General features: G+C 36.3%; 2 protein-coding genes across 2 annotated transcripts; both read right to left on the reverse strand.

Moving 5' to 3' along the window:
• Positions 1-52: 52 nt before the first annotated feature.
• LOC125474105 (paired amphipathic helix protein Sin3-like 4) lies at positions 53-2,034 on the reverse strand. The gene is made up of 4 exons (XM_048577542.1): positions 1,873-2,034; positions 1,561-1,725; positions 1,240-1,429; positions 53-478 (listed from the first exon to the last, which is right to left on the reverse strand). The coding sequence occupies exons 1-4, from the start codon at positions 1,890-1,892 to the stop codon at positions 308-310; spliced, it is 546 nt and encodes a 181-aa protein (XP_048433499.1). The 5' UTR covers positions 1,893-2,034; the 3' UTR covers positions 53-307.
• Positions 2,035-5,174: 3,140 nt separating this feature from the next.
• LOC103928466 (ABC transporter B family member 15) lies at positions 5,175-12,552 on the reverse strand. The gene is made up of 7 exons (XM_009337510.2): positions 12,106-12,552; positions 11,647-11,701; positions 11,377-11,555; positions 10,753-11,210; positions 9,716-10,256; positions 7,314-8,216; positions 5,175-6,971 (listed from the first exon to the last, which is right to left on the reverse strand). The coding sequence occupies exons 1-7, from the start codon at positions 12,346-12,348 to the stop codon at positions 5,580-5,582; spliced, it is 3,771 nt and encodes a 1,256-aa protein (XP_009335785.2). The 5' UTR covers positions 12,349-12,552; the 3' UTR covers positions 5,175-5,579.
• Positions 12,553-23,079: the final 10,527 nt, after the last annotated feature.

A 23,079-nucleotide genomic window follows, 5' to 3' on the forward strand; every position in this document is an offset into this window, starting at 1 on the left:
TTAAACGTTCGACCTGTGCACTTTATTGCTCTAGTTCTTAAGACATCGAAACTTCTAATTGACCTTGATCGATTGTTATTAATTATGAAAACAACCAATGTACTTCTGTGTCTCTTCGGGAGCCGTCAATGGCACTTCAAAAACGTCATCACTCACTCTAGCAAGTGCAACTTCTCCCTAAGGAGCAGTGCCTACGACTTTTCTGAAATGTCAATAACAACTCCCGTTATCTAATCATGTGGTTTATCTGCTCGCAACAGGTTCTCGTTATTCCATCTTCCAGCTGCCCCACCCAGGCTCGGTCCTCCTAGGCATCCTTCTCTCCATTCTCGTTAACCCGAAGTCTGCAATATGGGCACGTCGGGTTATTGCTCCACCAGGTCCTAAAACATTTAGCATGGAAGCGGTGGGAGCAATCCAGTGAAATGTACCCAGCACTCAGTCTCCCCAAGCAGATACTGCACTCCCCGTTGTCCTCCTGAAAGTCAAAGATCAAAAGCAGATTATGATAAAAATAATAACAATATTTTTATACTTATTGCAATGAGGAAATCATGATAATAATCTCAAAAGTTCAAAACTTCTCATAGAGAAGACTTTCTTTATTTTTCCTGAATTGATAATTTTGAAATCTAGAGTTTTGATTTTGGAATTCACATTTTCACGAGTAATGATTTTTCGCCAGAATGCTTATGTTGTCGGAATCGAATTGAAACAAAAATTATCTTGATCAATGAAAAATTACCAACGGGAATACGGCCAGGTGATTTAACAAGTCCATGCGTTACGGATTGATATTTGCGACTTTTAGGGTTAGTATCTATAAGTATCCACTCATAACACGGGGACCAACTCATGTAGCTGTTTTCTAATACCACGCAACAGTTACTCATGAGCAGCGATCCATATCCACAACTTTGACAACATAAACATTTTATGTTGCTAGATATTCTGACGGAATACACTTCACTTACTTGACAAATAGTAATCATTTTGGCAAAATTCAAAAACTAAAATACAAGTTTAAATCAACAATTCAAATCAAATATCGGAAATCAAAAACAATACATTCATGTAAAATAATCACCAATTAACGATCATATATGTTGTAATGACATTCAACGATTATATATATTTAACTGTCAATGAATAATTGTACTAAGTCATTCAATGTACTAGGGAATCCTAACAAATTAAGACACACGCTTTGATTTAAAAAATATAGATCTACTCACTCACGTTTGTCAAGTTTATAGAGTCAGCAGCTTCTTCATCTTCATCAACAGTCTGTTTCAGCGAAGTTGCATCTTCATCGTCATCCGGGGTTATCTGATAACCCTCCGGTAAGAAGGGATTAAATCCCAAAATTAAATCCTTATGCCCTTTGAATAATTCCTTCACTCGTGCAACCACATCTTCAGTGACAGCCCTGAGTTCAGGAGAACGAGAACAAGAAAATTAATCCAACTGCGGATATAACACCAACAACAACAACATACAGAAAAATAAAAAATAATTTTAGTTTTAATTTGAGATTGGAAATTGGAAATCTGAACTTACCTTTTAGCTTTGAAATCTTTCATGATCTCGAGAAATTTCTCATAATTTTCTTCTTTGTCATAAAACGCATCCTTCACCTGTTTGAGAAACAAAAGAGCATCGACGGTTGTCAATTTCTGAGAATCACCGCCTCCTCCGCCGCCAGGTAATCGGGATCGCCCATTGCTGTGGTCCAAATCCAGAAAAGAACAAAAGAAATTCGTAAATTTGATAATATAATTATCTAAGATAAAAAAATTTATATAATCCAAAAAAAAAAGTTGGAAGAACGACAGATATACTTGACAAAATTCATAAAGCTCTTAAATTCACCTTTCAAAACCATTAGCCATCCGCCAAACAGAAATTTTAAGGACTTTCTCGAGAAAATAAGCAGAATTTGTGAACAGATTTCACGGAAGAGCTGGAAAGTGGTTAGGGTTTTGATCGCTGACAGTGACAAATGGGGACGCTGATATTTTAGGGTTTTGTGTTAAAAACAAATTCTTGGTGGTTTTGTGGATATGACCTCTTGTATTTTCGATTTTTAGGATAAATTTTAAACCAAACTTTCAAATCAAATGATGTAGTTGTTGATGATTAAATTATTATTTAAGTGTTAATTAACGTACTTATTTCTTATTAGTAACACATCATTTAGTTTACAAATTTGGTTTAAAATTTGAACTCGCTAGCATTAACCTTTCTGTAATTTGGACCACGATAGGCCAGTTTGGATAATATCAACGACTTTATAATTCTCCTAAAATAGCCAAATAAATTAGAATCGAATGTCAATTCCTCTTGATTTGTAAATGACAATCATGTTTAATTTTTATAGATTTCTTTTTTTTTTGACTAAATTTTTATAGATGACGAGTTCGGTACATTTTTCTTTTTTGCTAGGGAAAAAAACGAGTACCACTAGAGTACAATAAAAAAGGAAAGCATTCCAAACCTTGGAAGTGAAGGAGTGATCCCACATATGAGTGTTTTGAATAGGAAGATCAAATCTAGTAATATTGTCCGCCATGAAATTTGCTTCTCTAAAGATATCAATGGCTAATCTAAGAAATAAAATGTGGGGTTAATAAGAATAGCACATGTAGTGCACAAAATTTATGGACAGTTGAGCATACAAATTGGCATTTGGTCAAGCCTTGGTGGGTGTTCGGGCAAAGATCTCTCTAGAGAAGGCTCCTTGGACCTTAACACAGCTTCCCAAAGGATTGGCACTTTGGATGCATATGTTTTGTCAGCATTCTGAAATAACCATAAATCCATTCCTCATTGACAACTCTTTTTTCTTTTTATTGGTACAAGAGACAACATGTATGAAATACTTGCTAAACATTTGCTCCCGTAAACTTAACTAAACAAAAAAACATCATGAAAGATTTGAACCCATTAATTACTACCACATACAAAGTTTGAAGCGAAACATGTAGTAAATGTTGATTGATATTGCTACACATATTACTTGTTGGATGCAAATAACTATCAAACTCTACCCAACTTTTGAGGGTTCAGAATTGAGCAAAATGTTTGATAACAGTCTTTCCCTCGTTGACAAATGAGAATATTGGGAAAGTGTGAGATAATAATTAGCAAAAATCAAAACGATATGTCGTGCAAATTAGTGGTAGAGGTTTGTCATTGAGAAATGGCTCGTTGTACTGTATGCCTGCCTATGTAGAGCAGAGCATCCTTTAGACTGGAGTATGATTCTCTCTCTTCCAAAATTAATGAGAAAATTATACTTCTTTGGACCACTGAGGAGTTGACAACAGGTGCTCACGGTATCACGAAAAGGTCATCAGAATGAAATGACTGAAAAATCAAAAGGGTCAAATTCCTCCCTAAATCAAAGTTAACACAATCCCAATATAGCACGACATCATTGCTACCTGTAATTGTTGCATTCAATCTCCATTTCAATACACAATTAGACAAGACACAAACTCATCCAAAAAATAAATGAGATTTATGTGGAAATTTTTCAGGTCGACGGGCCGAGGGCCCACTCCAACAATACTGATATTGTCCCCACCTAACCACCTGCACAATCCTTAGGTGTGGGGTTTTATCACAAAAAACCTTGATGCTAGTTGAAGTGGGGTAATTCTATTTAAATTGCTTTGCTTTCCTTCCCCTAGCCGATGTGGGACAAACAGGGGTTCCAACAATTTCACAATAGTACGTAAGAATTAAGCTTGCTGATTGAGCTAGGGTGCACTCAATTGCGTGTATAGATGATTCTTGACCGTTGATCACTATGAGACCCAAGTTGAACAAGGGGTGTGCTATCCACTACACACCCATTTTCTCACACACCTCTTATTAATTTATGTCCTTCGATCTTATTCAATTCATCCGATCCGACGGCCGACAATTAAAAAAGTGTGTGATAAGTAAAATAAGGTGTGTGAATATCACACCCCTTTGAACAATAGTTAAAAAGGCGATTGATCGTATTATTTTCATTGTCAATTTCAACTAAACTCTAGCAAAATTCTAAAATTATTTTCCTTCAACCTAACTAGTATATATGCATTATTGTGGCGTTCGTTGATCCAAGTCATGTACAACTTCCCCACCCCCCCCCCCCAACCATTGATTATTTATGGTAAAATGGCTATACATTTTTGCTAAACTTATATCTCTGGCGTATGATTAGCTTATTTAGTACTGTAGTTTATTTTTGTTTTGAAAAAAAAGAACTGTCCGTTGGCAATTGAGGGGGTTATAAACATTTTAAAGTGTTTTTCTATTAATTTTTATTACTGTCAGAAGCCTCAAAAGGAATCTCCCATGTCAATTGGTTGTTTTTCTTGGCAGTTGGATTTATCCTCATTTGGTTGACAAAGACATTCTGTTTCTTTCAATCTCATATGCCAACTTGAGTATAAACAGTGGTTAAAGGCTAGCTAGACTAAGTTCTAGGTCGGATTATTAATGTTAGTCGTCCGCCCAACTACCAGCGCAAGCTTCTTATATTAAAAAAAGGGAATTGTTTTGATTTGGAACTCTAAATTTTCTATAATTAAAAGAAGAAAAAAATACACTTGTAAGGAGTGTAAAATGAGATTTTTTGAATGCTAATAACAGTCCCCTAAAAAAATAGGTAACAAAAATCATAAGAGAAGCAAGGTCCAGTTGGCCGTTTCACCAGTTACTACCACTACGAGGCCTAATCATACAAAAGAAGAGTTTGGTCATGGCTCAAAATGAATGCTAGCTATATGCTCAGTACTTGCAAGTCGAACATTATTTTCAGGGAGTTGGGCTGAAGTAAAAGAGGCCACAGGAAAGTGGTTTAGGAGCCTTGAAAATTTACTGAGACTTTAATACATGCTAAACATTCGAAAAAAAATCTAAACATGGAACCTAAAATACATGCTAGACATTCTTTTAGGATAGTGTTATTCACACACACTCTTGTACTTCTCACATGCCCCTCTCAATTTCCAACCGTTAGATCGAATGAATTGAAAAAGATCAACGACAAAACGTTAATAAGGATGTATGAGAGGTAAAAACGGATGTGTGAATAGCACTATGCTTCTTTTAATTTAACAACTTACGAGACTTTTCATGTTTTATTTTAGTTAAAAAACTTTAAAACCATCGGTCCCTTTTACGAAACAAATATGATATTTTTATCATCTATTTGTATCATCTCTCTAAAAGAGATATGACCCACATGTATTGGTGGGCTCTACCTCTATTGAAAATATTGTACAAATGTATAGTAAGTATAGCACTACTCTTTACGGAAAAACCTAATTAGTAAAGAGACAACATATATGTACATTAGAGTTTAAAAAAGAGAGAATATTTATACAGTGCCTTGGCATCCCTTCTAGTTTTCTAGTCCATACTTCTTACCCAATGCCAACACCATTATTTCAAAAGAGACTTGAAGCTTTTGCAAGTTTACTCTTCCCGCTTAGGACTATTTACACCTTCATCATCAACCACCATTTTGGTGGGGCAAAAAAAAAAATAGAACAAAAAGAAGGGAGGAGTTGATTATAATTTCAATACAATTCAGTGCCCTTTTCTGTGGGTGGGGTCCTTTGGAGGCTGACCAATGAGAAATAAGCACCGGCAGGCCCCTTGGCCAAAAGCGACGAGTGGGTCCCTTTCTCCACCACCTTTCCTTTATCCAGCACAGTAATCATATCACAATTCCGTATCGTACTCAACCTGTGGGCCACCACCACGCTAGTCCTCCCCACCATCACACGCTCCAGCGCGTCCTGCACAACCTTTTCAGACTGACTGTCGAGCGCGCTGGTCGCCTCGTCCAACAACAAAATGACAGGGTTTCGAAGTATCGCCCTGGCTATAGCAATCCGTTGCTTTTGTCCGCCGGATAGCTGCACTCCCCTGTCCCCGCACGACGTGTCATATCCGTCTTTCAATCCTGCAATGAAATCGTGCGCGTTGGCCGCCCTTGCAGCTTCCACTATCTCCAACTCATCGACCTTGTCCGATACGCCGTACACAATGTTTTCTCGTATGGTCCCGGCAAATAACGTCGGCTCTTGACTGACCAATGCTATGTGTTTTCTCAATGATTTGAGGTGGTACGACTTCACATCTTGACCGTCGATTTTGACCAGTCCTTTGATCGGATCATAAAACCGTTCGATCAATCCGATGATCGTTGATTTACCTGAACCACTTTGGCCCACCAATGCCGTTGATTTTCCCGCCTCGATTTTGATTGAGAAGCCGTTGAAGATCATAACATCGGGCCTAGCGGGGTACGCGAAATGTACGTTGCGTAGCTCAATGCTGCCCGTAATTCTTTTGGGGTCGAGACCTTCGGGGTCTTCAGGCTCGATTTTTGTGTACTTGTCTAACACGGCAAAAACAGACCCAACCGCGTCTGCTCCCTTGGCGAGGTCAGTGGTCATGCTACCAGCATCGGCAATGACCCGGCCCGTGCTGACCAAGACCATGAAGGTCTGGAAAAGTTGTTTTGCATTGACGTAGCCCTTGGCGACAAGCTTGCCTCCGTACCAAAAGTCGAAGGCCCAAGTGACGGTCGTGAGGCTTTGGGAACAAGCGAGTCCAATGCCGGCGTACCATGACTGTCGGATGCTCTCCCGACGCGGGCCTTCTTGGGCCTTTTCGAGCATTTTCAAGAGGCGGTTTTGGGATGAGAAGGCGGTGACTGTCCGGAGGTTGGAGACTGCTTCCGCGGCGAGCTTGCTGCTTTCTTCCTGGGATTTTATGGCCTTCTGGGACATCTTTTTGAGCAGGACACGCCTTGTGTAGAAGCATACAATGATGAGGGGTTGTACGGCTATCATGACAAGTGCAAGTCTCCATGTAATGATCAATCCCATTGTGCAAGCTACTGTTACTGCTGACATGGTTTGTACAACAAGAGCCATTCGATCACCCACCAAAGATCTCACCTGCAACAAAATAATGTTCATCTTAAATCTTTAAAAATTCCTACTTTTATATAGCTAAGAAGATCAGTCCAACTAGCTCTACAATGTTATTTTTCTTTTCAACTTCAAATTAAGTTCGAAGTTCGGATCACATTTATTTTAAGGAAGTTTTAACAAAAATATAAAATATGCGACTCCATACATGATTTTAATATGGACACACTCTTAAACTAGTGACTCATTTAAAAAAAATGTGTCAATAATGTGATCAGTTTGTTTGTCTGAACAACATTATCGATCACAGTAGATTATTAGTGAACAATTTTGAGGACTATAGCATCATCAAATTCTGATTATACGTACCACATTGGCATCATTGGCGAGTCTAGAGCAAATGGCACCACTAGAATTCTCATCCTGATCAAACCATCCCACTTCAAAAGTGAGTACCTTTGAAAGCATCCTCTCTCTAATCCTCTTAGTCAAGTACTCTCCCATGTAAGCAAAGTTGTAATGCTGGCTGACATTGATCAGCAACGAGAAGATTGCCAACCCTAGAAAGCAAAGAGAATAAGTCCTCGTCTTCGCCTTAATCTCGTCGTGGTCCTTCAAGAAATAAACCGATATCATGGACCCCATCGCAAACGCGTACAACGGCTGTACCGCCCCAAAAAGAGTCGCACTGGTGCACCCCATAACTGCTTGTTTCCACTCCGGAAGGTTCAAGTCCAAAAGTCTCCTAAACGAAGGCACGGGCAGTTTCTTCTGTTCATACTCTACAACACTCTCTTGATCCAGAGCTCTACCCTGAGCAAACGAGTTTGCGGAACTCGAACGACTCACCATGGAGAGCCTACGGCTGCTTGTGCTGTGAATATCGTTTGAAATGGAAGACGAAGCACCATAATGCCCTAACTCTTCTGGTTCATTTTCTTTCTCCGTTCGTTGGAGGCGGACAAGGGACGTGTAGTGGCCGTTTTCGCGTTGGGAGAGCTCATCGTGGGAGCCGATTTCCATGACCTGGCCGTTTTGAACTACGGCAATCACGTCCGCATTTCGGATGGTGGAGAGGCGGTGCGCGATGATGATCGTGGTGCGGCCGACGGCTGCTTTGTCTAGGGCTTCTTGGACTACTCGTTCGGATTCGGAGTCCAGTGCGCTGGTGGCTTCATCTAGGAGGAGGATACGAGGTTTCTTGATGATGGCTCGTGCAATGGCGATCCTTTGTTTCTGTCCTCCCGACATTTGAACACCCCGCTCGCCAACCTGTTTAATCAAAACGTTAATTTGTTTTAGTACTTGAAAAATCTAGTTTTGTTGTGTCTACATGTTTCATGAACTGTAATAAAAATGAAATGAAAATTACTAGAAAGACTTACTGATTAAGTTTACCTAAATTAAGTTGTACAAGACTAGCGGATGACACTTAATTGCAGTGACAAAAAGTAATAAAGCCTACGTACCCTAGTGCGATTCGTCCTCCACTGATCACCCTCCCCCTACCATTGAACAATTTAACTACTAACGTTATCGTTTGAGAGTAACAAAATGGTAGAATACTAGTTTAGAGCTTTTTTTTATTGGGGTTTTGGGGGGAAGGTTTTTTTAAGACGGTCTAACATGCTAGAGAGGCAATCAAATTCGTATTATATTTAGCAATTATCTTGATTCCTGATTAAGTTAAAACCTTACTTAAGGGCAGGATATAACGAAATAAAGTACTATAACATTAATCACCAATTATATAAACCAAGGTGGTGAAGATTTATATGATGCAACTGATGGCTGCAAGTAGTGATGGGCATGCAATACTACTACTATATTGGGTTTGTTCTGTTGCCACTTTAGACGATTGAAGGGAAGACCTACATAGCCTAGTGGGGGGACAAAATCATCAAGGTTTAGGAACAATAAGATGCATAAAGGAATGCGCACAGTAGAGGATTATTATTATATAAAATAATAGATATACAACTGTATAATAAATATATAATTTTAAAACTATATCTATAAACTAAGATAATCCTTTTTTTATTCACATTTCTTACTTACTCATGTCATTCTCTACAGGAAAGCAAGGACTTCTCGGGAAAAAATGGGAAAAATAAGAAAGAGCTTGCACTAGAAGAATATATACCAATGAAAACCATATTGATATAATTTAAAATCCACTCTTCGCCCAAAACATCCACAAAAAAGATAAGCTTAATGTTTTTTACACACCTTTGCTCACTTCATACAACACCCTTCTAATTTTATAGCCACTAAATTGAACAATTATAAAGTAAAATTAACGATCAAAATTAAGAAAGTGTACACAAAATAAGGTAAAAAAAAAGAGTGTTGAAATTACTGCCCTAACTTAAACCCCCCACACCAGTTTGGCTAGTTATCTTAGGCTTCCATGTGGATCCATTACACTAGACGACAAGCATATCAAAAGACAAAATCTTTGACATTTTGCATATGTGATTAACAATTGAAAAGCAATGATTTATCATTTGCTTAAAAAGTGGAATGTTTAAATGTCACACCATTTTTAATAAAAATACTTGACTTTTATATGCAAAATGTCATTCGTTTTTGTTAACAAATCAAATTTTGACACGCGTTGAAATATTTTTTTAATCTTTTTATTTATAATGATATATTTTAGTTTCTACGTCAAATTGTGATTAAAAGTTAAAAAAATAATCTCTTATATGAAAAAAGTCAGTAAGTATCATGTCACTAATTCACATGTTACATGCTAGTGAAGTAATTACCTGAGTATCATATCCTTGAGGTAACTGGGAGATGAAATTATGAGCATTGGCAGCTTTTCCAGCCTCAATAACCTCTTCAATCTCAGCATCTTCTTTCCCAAAAAGTATGTTCTCCTTAATGCTGGTTGCAAATAGAGCAGGCTCCTGGCTCACCAAACCCATCTGCGACCTCAGCCACTTGAGCTGAAGCTTATTTATCGCCACCCCATCAAGAAGAACCTCGCCTCCGAGTGGATCATAAAACCGCTGCAACAGCGATATCACCGTGGACTTCCCCGAGCCGCTTCCGCCCACCAACGCCACCGTTTTGCCGGCCGGAATTGTCAAGTTGAAGTCTTTGAAGATGATGCTTTCGGGTCTCGACGGGTATGCGAATTCCACATGCTTAAATTCGACTTCACCGGAGACATCCTCTAGACATTCGCCTTCCATGTTGTCGGAATCGATCTTGGGAACTCTTCTTATCACTTCCATTATGCGCTCGGCTGCCGAACATGCCTCTGAAAAGTACTTCAAGTTTGATAGTCCAGAACCTAAAGCCCTGTTCACCAAAACAATAAAACCATGTATTAAGAATTTGGGTAAATTAAAAGGATCATAACAATCTACATCATATGATACACTGTTAATATTTTATCATAAACAGAAACAAAATTGAAGAAAATCAAAGGATGCATCATTTTTGGGAGGTTATATATAAGTTTGTCTTTACAAGAAGTACCAATTTACCAATCTACAAACTACAGTACATGGTACATTGTCATTTTGTTGCCGTAACGAATAAAAAAGAGGCAATATACATGAGTAGACATTTTATAAATTTTCTCAAAAATATAATAAGAAACACTAAACAAACAATATGTCATACACTACTCACAGTTTTGTGTCACTTTAGCACCCGTTTAGTGTAGTTCACATTCTATTTTTTATTAAAAGTCTAAACCAGTTTGATCAATGCAATTTCCCGACGAAAAGGAAAAAAAAAAAAAAATCAACAATATACGTATTAAAAATATGCAAAAAGGCGTCGAGCATACAATCCACCAACGGCGATGGCAGCACCAACAGCAAAAACAGTGCCTCCCCGAGCGCCATGGTACATGACCATTCTGCTTCCATAATATGACATGAAAGACCAAATGGCGAAGACAACGCCGTTACTTCCAATGGCCAGGCCTTTAGCCAAGCCCTGGCTCAATCCCAACTTGACGGAGCCCTGAAGAGCCACAGAGAATTCCGATACAGTTTTGTTTTCTCCGACGAAGGCATAAACGGTCCGGATTGAAGAAATTGCCTGCTCTGCTATGTTGGCAGCCTTGTTGTACTCTTCCCTAATCTGCCTAGCTAATCCCATCAAAGTCCTTCCGTAAATTAAACCGGGAATTACTAGCAGCACCACAAATGGAAACCCTACGATTGCTAGCCTCCACATCATTATAAACGCCGCTATGTAGCTTCCAAAGAACATGGAGGAATTCATCAAGAAGTTCGGTAGCTGGTGGAATTTGAAACATGCAACTTCATTACTTGATGAAAATAAACTCGTAAAGGTTATTAATACTACAAAACATTCATTATGCACTCGCTTATTAGAATGACGATTTTAAAGTGTTGATAACAACTTTTGATAAATTATGCACAATGAAAACTTGTGGGATTACCTTTTCACTTAGGACATCTTGAATCACTAAGCTATCATTAGAGACACTTGTGATGACTTCTGAGGTGCTTGTGACATGTAAATCAAAGTAGCCTACATCTTGCCGTAGAACCGCCTTCAAATATCTGACTCTCATTCTAGCTGCTTGCCTCTCGCCGGTTCTTGTCCAGCAATATCCCTCTACAAAATTACAAATTCAAAGTGATATATTAGTTATCATTTCATTGAGTCATTGAGTGAGCAAAAGTAAACAACATTTGGTGAAACCCACCTAGGAAACAACAAACAAATCCCCCACAAGCCAAGTACAACAGCGCCACTGCATTCTGCCAACCACAAAAACCAGAACCCAGTTAGAAATTAAATATTTGTGTTTTCCTTTTTGCGACGATTTTCGCAGTCCATTTTTCAGCCGAGTATAATCTGAACTGTTTATATTTTTATGTTCACTCATAATATGCGAAGTTAGAGTGAAACAACAATTTTTCTCGTACTCCTCTTTCAATCAACTGCACTGCAAAGTAAATATTCCATAGTTTATATGCACTTGTGAGGGCATATAGAAAGCCAAAGAAAAAGAGTGTCAAAATTATCGGCTTTGAGTTTGTGAACAGAAGGTGAAAAGATCATTCCGCGAAAAGAGAGAGAGAGAGAGAGAGAGAGAGAGAGAGAGAGAGAGAGAGAGAGAGTGTGTGTGTGTGTGTGTGTGATACTTAAATTAAATGATTACCTTATTTATGTTATGCAGAAACGCATCTTGAGCCGAAGTTGGTGAACCGCCAATATTGTTCATCAATTTGCTAGTGATCAACAAAACCAGCGGTGTGGAGAAGCCATCACCAAGGGATCCAAACAGCCCTAAAATCATCAACAATCTATCAACCCCATCAGCATGCATGAAGATGGACCTCATGGACCCAACTTTCATCGTGCTGCTGCTGTTGTTGTCCTTACTGGGACTTTTCTGTCCCATTTTCCCACCCTTTCTCAGCAACCAAACAACAGTTAAGATTCTCAGACCACGTCCCGACTCGGGTTATGTATGCTTCAAATATATAAACCCTTTGGTCTTCACTATAGTACACTATATATCTTCAGAGCCCATAGGATTAGGATTTCTTATGCATAGGACTTTTGTAAGTGAAATGAAGTTGGGATGAATAAAATGAACATGTGCTGATGGGAGAAGATCACGGCTGACTTTATAGGCTCTTCTCTGCGGATAGCGTCATTAGTGACGATCGGTGGGTCCACATGACTAGTTATTCCCCGTAAGCATCTGTTGCTATACAGTGTTTTTAAAAAGCAAATGATTTTTTATTTATTTTATTCATTAAGCAACAAAAGAAATCGTAGAAAATGACAGATCACAATTTAATTATGTACAAGTGAACTCGGTAGATCACAATTTACATACTTCTGGGAAGAAAAATAAATAAAAAACTTTGTCAGGTTTTCAACCAGAAATCAAAGAAAAATAGATCACCATGATAAAAACTACAAAGACTTATAAATTAAACATTGAGACTATCCTCGATCAAAACATCAGCTAACATATCCGGTGATTCTTCAAACCAAATAGCTTCTTGCTCGCAAAGTAACCCCCCCTTGGCAAGCCTGTGGAATGTTGCAGGAACAATGGATTAAAAACGAATTGGAATATTGCAGAAATAATGGTGTGGAATGTTGCAGGAACAATGGATTAAAAACGAATTGGAATGTTGCAGGAATAATGGATTAAAAACGAATTGGAATATTGCAGGAATAATGGTCTCTGCTGGTGCTTAATTTCTTGATTTGGAACCTGGATCTTGTATTATTACTCATTTGGGTTTTAGAATTGGGAATTGCGACATGTTATACCTTCAACTTGGTACAAAACAATTATTAATTATATTTGAAGGGTTTTTTTTTTTTTTTTTCCCCTACCTTTCTACTGTTTTTTCACTACTTCTTTCTATCTATTTATTTAAATCCACATATCAATCTTTTTTTTTTCTTTTTTTACCAGAAAATAAAATTTTATAAAAGCTCAAATCTCTAGTACAACCAGTGCCCAAACAATCAAATCTAAAAACTTCCATGGCCGACCTCGGAAGACAGTGGTCCCAAAAGAAAGGATTATCTATCGAGAGACATACATGGGCTAAGGCATCAGCTATAAAATTTGTTTTCCTGAATATATGCTTCCAACTAATATTATAAAATCAGAAGCCAGCCACTTTATTTTGTCGATGATCAGATTAAGACGCCAAGGAGGGACCCAATCGCCAAAGAACCACCTGGATAACCAGCTTTGAGTCTCCTTCAACCATTAAAGTATTTATACCCTTCCGTCTAGCGAGCAACTATCCTTCCTTCAACGCAATAGTCTCCGCAGTAGAAATAGTGGCGCCATTCAGATTAATCGCCCCCACACCAACAACTTAAAGCAAAAGCAGCACATAACCATCACAGTTTAGTTTAATACAACCATGAGGGGGAGGAAACCATTTGATGGGGTGCTCAATGGTGTGGTCGCCGTTGGATTTCTTCTTACAGTTGGTCTGCAAATAAGAAACACCAATATTTGCCACAATGGCTAAGCTAGTTGCCATAGGATTTAAACTTCTAAAAACTTTGTTATTTCTGTTATTCCAAATGTGCCAGCAGTTAAGGAACCCTTTGCTTAAATCACTCAACGCCTTTCCTTCCTTAGCATCCAGCGTTTCCAACCAATCAATCACATTATTTACTTGATTCAAATTATTTTTCCAAGGACTTACAGGAAAAAGGTTCCAGATCTCCATAGCACGTTGGCAATTTAGAAACAAATGATTTTGATTTTCCTCATCAATACCACAAATAGGGCAAATTTTTTCCATGTTCTAAACAAATTTCCTCATCAATCTTTTTTTTTCCCCCATTAAAACGAATCTTAGCTTGATATTTTTGTTTTCTAGCAAAAGGAACATTCTGAAGAAAATAAGGGTTTTATACAAAATTATGCCGTTAATTAAATCACAATTAAATATTAAAGTCATTACGTATGCATACCGTACTGGCAATTATATGCACAAATCGATAAAAAAAATAATTGGTTAATCTACGAATATGTTAGACAACTATCACCAAACCAAATGCTCATTGGTTAAATGCAAAAAATATTGCTCGAGTAGTTGTTGCATATATTTATATCAAACTATTAGATACAATGCATCTAAAAATATTAATAAAGTAGTTGGTTCATATATTTAATGTATCCATTGTATTATCAAATTATTTACAAAACTTAATATTTGATTAGTACCCATGTAGAAAATATTATTTGGGATAAAATATTTCTATTACTATTTCCCCCACAAATAGAGTTAATTACTATTAAAAGTTGTTATTATTTACCATATGATGAAAAACAATAACGCATATGCACTCTGTTGCGAGTTTGATCTCCACTAGTCTCTTTCTCTCATGACATTTACAATTTAACCTCCGCTATTGTTTGTGAAAAAACATTCACTAAATTTCAGCAATTACTTCATTGGTTGTCCTCAAGATTCGTAAATTATTATCAGTAGTATATATATATTTTTTTTCGTCAAACAAAGATTCGTACAAGACTCACATAAGGTGCATAAAAGAATTGCATCAAATATCATTACTTCCCTCTCATCACGATTACATTAAAATTACGTATAAACAATTCTAATTAAGCTAGCTAGTTATTTGGATTCTAGAGTATGCCTGATATATGTGTTTTAAAATTTTGCTGACAGTCCTAACGGTGTCACTGAATCAATAAACCATAAAAATTGAATAAAACAAAAGCAATAATCACGCTGTACACTGCATTGTGACTTGTGAGACAGTTAGGCTGAGAAAATTAAAATAATACGGGACTTATCTGACAGTCCTAACAGCTTATTACCAACTACTAATTTAAAAAACTAAATTAAATAAGAGCTTGTCACAAGTGTGGTTAATTTTTTTTTTCTTTAAAAAAAAAAAAAAAAGACAACTAGTGAAAAATCACGTTTATTCATTTCTGATCCAGAAGAAGCTCGTTGGAAAAACATGGTTAATATATTGAAAAAGCATTATTTTTTTTTCTCGTTGAAAAAGCATTATTTTAGGTTGCCGTCTTCTGCTAGCTCATGGCCATAACCATCAGTCATATTGACATTCCACTTCTCATCCAACAAATAAAAGAAATGAAAATAATAAAGAAATCAGATACCATTGGTACAAAACGATCAAAATCATATATATTCTGATTGCAAGGGACAAAAACGAGAGGTTTTCTTTTGTATCTAAAAGCATGGTTTTAGACTTTACTAATACTATCACTCGTATTCTCGTCCCATAGATGTTTATTATTCAATCAACTTTTGTCATTCATTATAATATGTGACAAACGTGAGGCGTGAGCCCAGCCCTGTGTGGGCTTAATTAACTTTATAATTATAATTAGGGTTTCCTACAATCATATAATTTCTTATTATCTTGTAATTAGCTTGTATATATACTGACCTTCATATGAAAAAGAATACAATACATAACTTCCCAAATATCTTTAGCAAAAAGGGACTTGGATCCTCCCTGGATCCTCTCTCTATGAGTTCTAGGGATTAACGCATGTGGACCCTTGATAAAAAATCATGTTGTCTCAATTTTTTTCTTTTTTATATTTTTCACGTAAAAAAAAGTTGTATTACTTTTAAAAATATAAAAATATATTTAATTATAATTTTATGATTTTTGATCAACGATCAACGTGCCTTGATCTTAGGATCCGGGGGATCCGGCGAGGATGCAAATCCCAAAAGAGCATCTCTCGACAAAAACATGCAAGAAGGTGAACACGTGGCTTGCACGATATCCAATAATCTTATTTTTGTTGGTTAGGTATTGGGTTTAATTTCAATTGGTTTGCATATATACATAATATATTTATGGATTTGGATCCTCTCCTGAGCAAGGGAGACGGATCCTCCTGATTCAAACACACGAACCGTTGAATTTTGATCAAACAGTTACAAACATGAAGTTTTTTTAAAAGTTATAATAATTGTAGCCGTTTGATCAAAATCCGACGACCTGTGTATTTGGATCAGGAGGCTCCATCTCCTTTGCTCATGAGAGGATCCAAATCCTATATTTATAAAGAATTGCATTAAATTTGGCTTTTATTATAGCTGCAGGTTTCTTAGATATGTTTCGCAAAAAGAGACTGTTAAATGCCGTTTTTTTAAGGAAGATTTTTAGTTATCTCATAATTTAACGTTATTTTTTATATTAATATTTTAAAATATTATGTAAAAAATATGAAATGACAAATAACCTATAAAGAGTCATGTTTTTGAAAAAAATCTTCTTAATATTTCTCCTAGTAAAATCGCAAATTCCAAATTAACAAATTTATAAAAGAGTTGCATTAATTAGAAAATAGATTTGAAAACAGTCGCTAGAATGCTGTGGAATTGTGCACTAATATGCATGGGTGACCAAATTTGGTAGTTTTCAGTTCCAGAAACTTTTGCAGATGGTGCCACATGCAGAAATGTGGAGGAAAAAGGAAAGACATGCAGTGGTCTTCTCTCTGCAGGCAGCAGGAGGAAGCCATTAATGCATTTTGACAGTTCTCATTGTCAAGAGTGAAGAAATTATATATGATTACAATTTATAAGCACTTAATGGGTACCTGTTAAGATCCGTTTAATTTAATATTATAATAATATAAATGTGAGATTGATTGTGATAATGATAGTGTAAGATGAAATCAAACTAAATAAAACTTAATGGATACTCATTAACAACTTAATATGCCACCTCCCATCCTCAACTTCCTTTCGCTCATCTCTTATACGAATTTATGGAACATGGTAGGGTTCTCCCTGTCTGTTAGGAAGAGTAGAGATCCAGGATTTCAAGTAAAGTAGTACATATGACGTACTTGCATATGGCTTTATGTTCAAGTTAAACATATAAAGAAATACGTTTGAACTTTGAAGTATAATGTATAAAGTAAGAGTTCTTTTTTTTTTTTTTTCGGGTCCAGAATAAGAATTCCATCCCCCGTTATATGTTGAATGCTTGAAGCCAAATAAAGGGGGTTGACACTGATTACATACTACTATAATACCATTGTCGTTTTATTTTAATTTGTATTTTTCTTGTTGAAGCATTAGAAACGCACGTAGTGACGTTTTAGTTTGATGTGATATGTCTAATTATCCACGGTCTTCTCTAAACTAATAAACCTGACCAATTAAAAATTATTTTGTACAAATCTAAAACAAAGTAAACGGTTCATCTGATTAAGTTGGACAATATTTGAAGATTACACTATGTACAACTAAATTGGTTATATTGATGGAATAGTTTGAGGAGATGCTTAATTTAGGTGACTAATGGTGTAGTTATGAGACCATATACAAAAGAAGAAAACGATTATATGTAATATAATGTTTTGCAATATTAACACATGCACTTGAGATGTTGTGTTCGATTTCTTCGTCAAATTGCATGCTTGAAAAGATAAGAAAGTAGCATCCTAATCACATTACCAATTGGCCGGCAGACAGTTGGCATGGACATACTCTTCATTGACAAACTCATATTGCTATCAGAAACTAACACTTAATCATGTTGTCATTAGTCACATCTTTCGGGTTCAACTCCATGTCATTTGTTTTTCTTTCGCTTGTCAATTTGGTCCTTTACCCCATAAACGCCACGCGCCCCACCGGGCCCCCTCTCCTCTTCTCTTTGTCTTTTTAATCCACCAACTTCAGTTTTTCAATTTTCATCACCAATATATTGAACTTTTTCCCATGATGCAAAGTGACTGGTCATGTATGTACTCCGTAGGAAAGTTCATGCAATAGTTTATGCTTTTCAATTACAACATACTAAAGAATCCATCGTAAAATTAATGACAATACGATAAGTAATTCAATCTCTTATAAACACGTATAAAATATTTTCTTTTTCTGAAGTGGTATTCACTTTCAACACAAGCTCATATATGTGGTAAATTTTTAAGTCTACCATGTGAACAATACAAATCAGATAATGTAAAGTACGTGTGCCGTTGAGCATCACATATGAGACGATATGACTCTAATACCATATATGAAAAAAGGTGGGGTTTCATCATAAAACCAATTAGCAATACAGGGAATGACTAATTTCTTATAAACACATGCGAGATCAATTCTTTTTCCGATGTAAGATTCACTCTCAACATACATATATATCAACTAACTGGTGGGATCGATCCATGAATGTGATTGATGCGCGCGGTTCATCTCTTATCATTCGAGGTCCCTTGATACCAACTTTTAATTTGTTGCCGCTTTTTCTTGTAGTGTTGGTTAAAATCGAGATATGTCTTACACTCGAAGAGAAAAACTTAGGTGTATGTAATCGGATTATATATTACCCTCCTTGATCTTTAACCGGATTAAGTGTAGTTAGTTACATAATGAGTGAGATAAGACGGATAAATCTAATTACATGTAAGAATTTCCCTCATCGTGTAACATTATAGTTATGTTATAATTGAGAAGAAAAATTAACTTAGATGTCATGCTCAATCTAAAAATTGGTATCTCTATTTCACTCGTCACGTACTAAAATATATTAAGTGGCATTAATATATATACCTAATTACATATAAGAATCTCCCTACCTACATATTTGAGGAAAACAGCGGACGACCACGTTTCTTACCTATAACATTTGAGTATCAATATAGCTTTCAGTTGTGTATGTACAAGAAAAGTTCCAAAATCACTAAAAGTAAATATAGCAGAGAATATTTTTTTTCCAATTGGAAAAAGATTATATTTGGACCAGGACAAATCACCAACTGGAAACAATTCGTTCTCGTACGTTTTGTGTTATACTTCAATATGGGTGAATATATTTTGCATTTAAAAGTGGGAATAAAGGCAAATTTGAAGAGAATAAGATTTAAAACACCCATAATATTGGATTCCCCATTTGAAATATCTTAATTCTTTTAATTTCAAGACAACATCAGTCATATGTATATTAACTGTCTTCAATCTCAACCACCCAATGTTCCAGTAAAAGTGGTTGTTTATAATTATGAACATGATTTGTATACTTACTTAGAAATTAAGAGTGGGATCAAATTCATCTTTATTGGGAATTAATGGCTAAACTTATTTTAACTTTTTGCAGACAATCTGAACTTAAAACATATTGCGTGCAAAATTTGATTACATGAATATTAGTTTTAAGTTGCTAAATGTATCCTAATTTTTGCTTTGATGAGTCTTGTATTCATGTTCTTGTCAATTCATTGGTGCTTTTTAAGTTGCTGTAAAGAACTCATACAGTCGAACAGTCTCATCTTCTATTCTCCCTTCTTTTAAATCACTTTTATAAAAAGAAAACAAAAGTTATGTATTTACACTTTTGCAGTTGCATAGATTCTATGCACAGATCAATGTATTTATAACCGTCTGTTGTATTGTGCGCATCGATGCTGCCATTTTTCCAACTCCTGAACAAGAGCTTAAAAAAAAAAATTATATATATACACACAGACACACAGACACACACACACACACACATATGTACACATATTTGGTTGTAAATGCTTATGATTTTGGTCCTCAATGACAGCACGATAAAAGCAAGGGGCACACTCCGGTCCAGTGCTACTTGATTGTGTCCACCCTGGTAGACATGATCAATTTTAATTTGCTTGGAGCTATACATTCCTTCTAATTTGTTTTGTTAATGCGTTAGTGTGCTTACAAGAAGGGTTTGACAACATGACTCTCACAAGTATTGCACAAGGGCTTAAAGATCTACAGCTTTTTACTATTGTTAAGTGATTTGATACCATATCAGACTTTTCACTTGATTGCTCAACGGTAACACATGCTCCAACACACGTGAAGTAGCGTGAATGAGATAAAGTAGCTAGCTAGTGGTGCATGCCAGGCCTCTGTAAACTTGTGGGCGTCTTCGGCATCCCAAGCCAGTAAACTACACAATAAAGAAAAGTGAAGGAGGTGCTTCACTTCAATATGATTCAGCTAAAGTGGTTAATAGGGTTTGCAGATGGCTGATGCTACCCATAGAACTATAGAAGGGGACATTACTATTATTGCAGCAGAGGACCCGAAGGGTCCACAACTCCATACATCTAAGGCTCCACCATTGATTTGTTTTTTTCACACCCCAATTCGGAAGAACAGCTCCCTCATCATCAATTTATCTGCAGAATCTTTCAGCAGATTTAGAAACAAAGCAAATTATTTTTTCCTCACGATTAAAGAAAAAGCAACTACTTCTTAAGTCATCCAAGTACTACCTCTTTAACATCCCCACCATTACCAATCACCACCAGTTGCCCTAGGCGCCATATATGGCAGCTATTACTATTTAAACAGTTCTTCCATTTCTCCAACTTTCATTTATTTGGTTCCGTTCAGGAGGTCAAAAAGGGACATCCGGACATGCATGGAGGAAATGGAACATGCTTTATATCTCTTAATGGTTAAGGCTTCAGAGAAAGAGTAAAACTAGACTACTTAATGGAGTTGTTGTTGTTGTTTTCTTTTTTTTTTTTTTTTTTTTTTTTTTTACAGAAAGAGCACAAATGACATTTGTCGAATGTTAATTACAACACCCAAATAAAATTGAAAACAAGTGACTTTATCATAATTAGTCCCTTAGAAATTCAACTACACCAAGGAATCAACATGTCCTATGAATGAAAAATACCCACCTTAATTTGCCAACCAAATTACAAACACTTCACATCAAGGAATATGAAGACTGAAATTGATAGTTGGAGTTTTATTTTTTAATTAATGCAAGTTTTGATGACTAGGAAACCCTATCATCATTTACTTCCATGATTGCCTAACTCACTCAAATTGTTCTTGTTTTTGTGTGAGTGGCAGAGAAGCAGATGGTTTATCAATCCTCTAACAATTTTTATTGTTGTTATTGTCATACTGATGAGAGGCTGAAAGTTACATTATTGTCAAACATTTGATGATCATAATTTTGTTAATGATCTGTATCATCAACTTCACCAATAATCCAATGAATTAGTAAATTATTAAGTAAACAAAGTTAAGACAGCCCTGTTGAGCTGTGAGTTGGACCAAATATATGGTATTGTTGCACCCATTAATCCCCTCAAAGGCTTAAACTTTGGCGCCTTGGCCCGATACTTTTGTCCATCTGAATTCTAATTTCATTCGTTGGCTAACTTTTGAAATTATATGCTTGTTGTTAAATATGCACCACCCTTTCTACATTTCTGTTAGTATAAACCATCAAAAGTGGATAGAAATAGTATATAGGACAGTTATGTGCCAACATCCATCAACCGTCCAACATGATCATGCAGCAGCTTTACTGCAGGCACATATCGGTCTCTATTTCTCCTTATCACACACTCAACCCACTATCTCTCACCTTCATGCACTACATGAAAATTAAAAACTTTATGTAACTGCGATATATAAATTGTGTCGTCACTCTTGTTGTAGGGCAAGTTCTCTCCCGCTATCATTTAAGTTTTTGTAGCTAGGTCACTAAGTTCACTCTATATGAGTGCTTGTATATTGTACATTTCTCGTAGGTGGTAATCTAGTCACATAGACACATAGAGACAAAGAGATTAAGTGGTGATTAATTGATTCTCAAATCAAGCTAGCACATCTAAAGATTCATACACAAATCTTCAGTAGAAGCACATATATCCATTATATCCATAACTAATAATTAATAAATAGTAGTACTGCACCGGGTTTTTTTGGGGACATTGTATAAAACTGAAAGGATATTGAAATGAAATCATGGCTTCTGTGCAAAGGAAAACACTTTTAAACTCTTAAACCCTAAACAGTTTATACTTTTTTTTTTAATAGAGATTGGTTGTTCATGTGTGACTATTGTTTCATATACATGAGTAGATTGGTTGTTCATGTGTGACTATTGTTTCATATACATGAGTCTTTGTCTACATCCTACATGTGCCCTCATTGTACTTTTCTCTTCTTGGCTAATAAGTTTTAGTAGATATGGGTGTCTAGGGAGCTAGGGACCAAGGGCATTAAGTTTATCGGGGGCTGAAGTTCCCTCTAATCGCTCTGTGCTGGGAAAGTAAGCTGTTGTAGTAGTTCGATGACTTAGCCCCTAATGTATAGTTCTGCTCGCATAATCATCTGGCCCTTGCCAATGCCAGATTTAAGAAAAAATTAAAAAAAAAAAAATCGTAAAAATTAAGAACACTTCTGCATAAGAATGGGGAACATATATATGTGATATCCAAAGGCGCCACTGAAGCCACATTCCTAATAATTATCTCCTTTTTGTAGTCAAAATTTCACGCAGAACTAATTGAGGTTAAGGAGAGTCGGTTGGTCATCAAATAATTGAAGACCTTTGGTTCGAATTGTTGGATTCCACATCAGCATTGCATGGAGAGTTCATTTCATCCAGATTGCATTCATTCATTCATTCTGTCATATCAGTTAAAATCATGGACTCAAAGATTGACAGACAAGATGAACAATTGAAGAAAGATTGATCGCATTTGGAATTCACGATCCTTATCGAAAGTGCGGTACATGAATTTGTAATGAAATAAGTGTGGGGTGACCGGGTGGGTGTCCTTTAAGCTTGAGACAGTGTCTTAATACGGAAAAAACACAGAGCATATCAA

This window comes from the organism of the source record quoted next, unplaced genomic scaffold (genome assembly GCF_019419815.1).
Source record: "Pyrus x bretschneideri cultivar Hongxiangsu unplaced genomic scaffold, Pyrus_bretschneideri_v1 Contig12, whole genome shotgun sequence".
NCBI classification, from domain to species: Eukaryota; Viridiplantae; Streptophyta; class Magnoliopsida; order Rosales; family Rosaceae; genus Pyrus; species Pyrus x bretschneideri.

Excerpts from the sequence above, each read along its gene's own strand:
- LOC125474105 (XM_048577542.1), bottom strand. The coding sequence starts at position 1,892 with ATGGCTAATGGTTTTGAAAG. Across the intron at positions 1,726-1,872 it reads ATGGCTAATGGTTTTGAAAG|CAATGGGCGATCCCGATTAC; the intron begins GTGAATTTAAGA and ends TTTGGACCACAG. Across the intron at positions 1,430-1,560 it reads AAAGATTTCAAAGCTAAAAG|GGCTGTCACTGAAGATGTGG; the intron begins GTAAGTTCAGAT and ends TCCTGAACTCAG.
- LOC103928466 (XM_009337510.2), bottom strand. The coding sequence starts at position 12,348 with ATGGGACAGAAAAGTCCCAGTAAGGACAACAACAGCAGCAGCACGATG. Across the intron at positions 11,702-12,105 it reads TTCTGCATAACATAAATAAG|AATGCAGTGGCGCTGTTGTA; the intron begins GTAATCATTTAA and ends TGTGGTTGGCAG. Across the intron at positions 6,972-7,313 it reads TCGCCAATGATGCCAATGTG|GTGAGATCTTTGGTGGGTGA; the intron begins GTACGTATAATC and ends ATTTTGTTGCAG.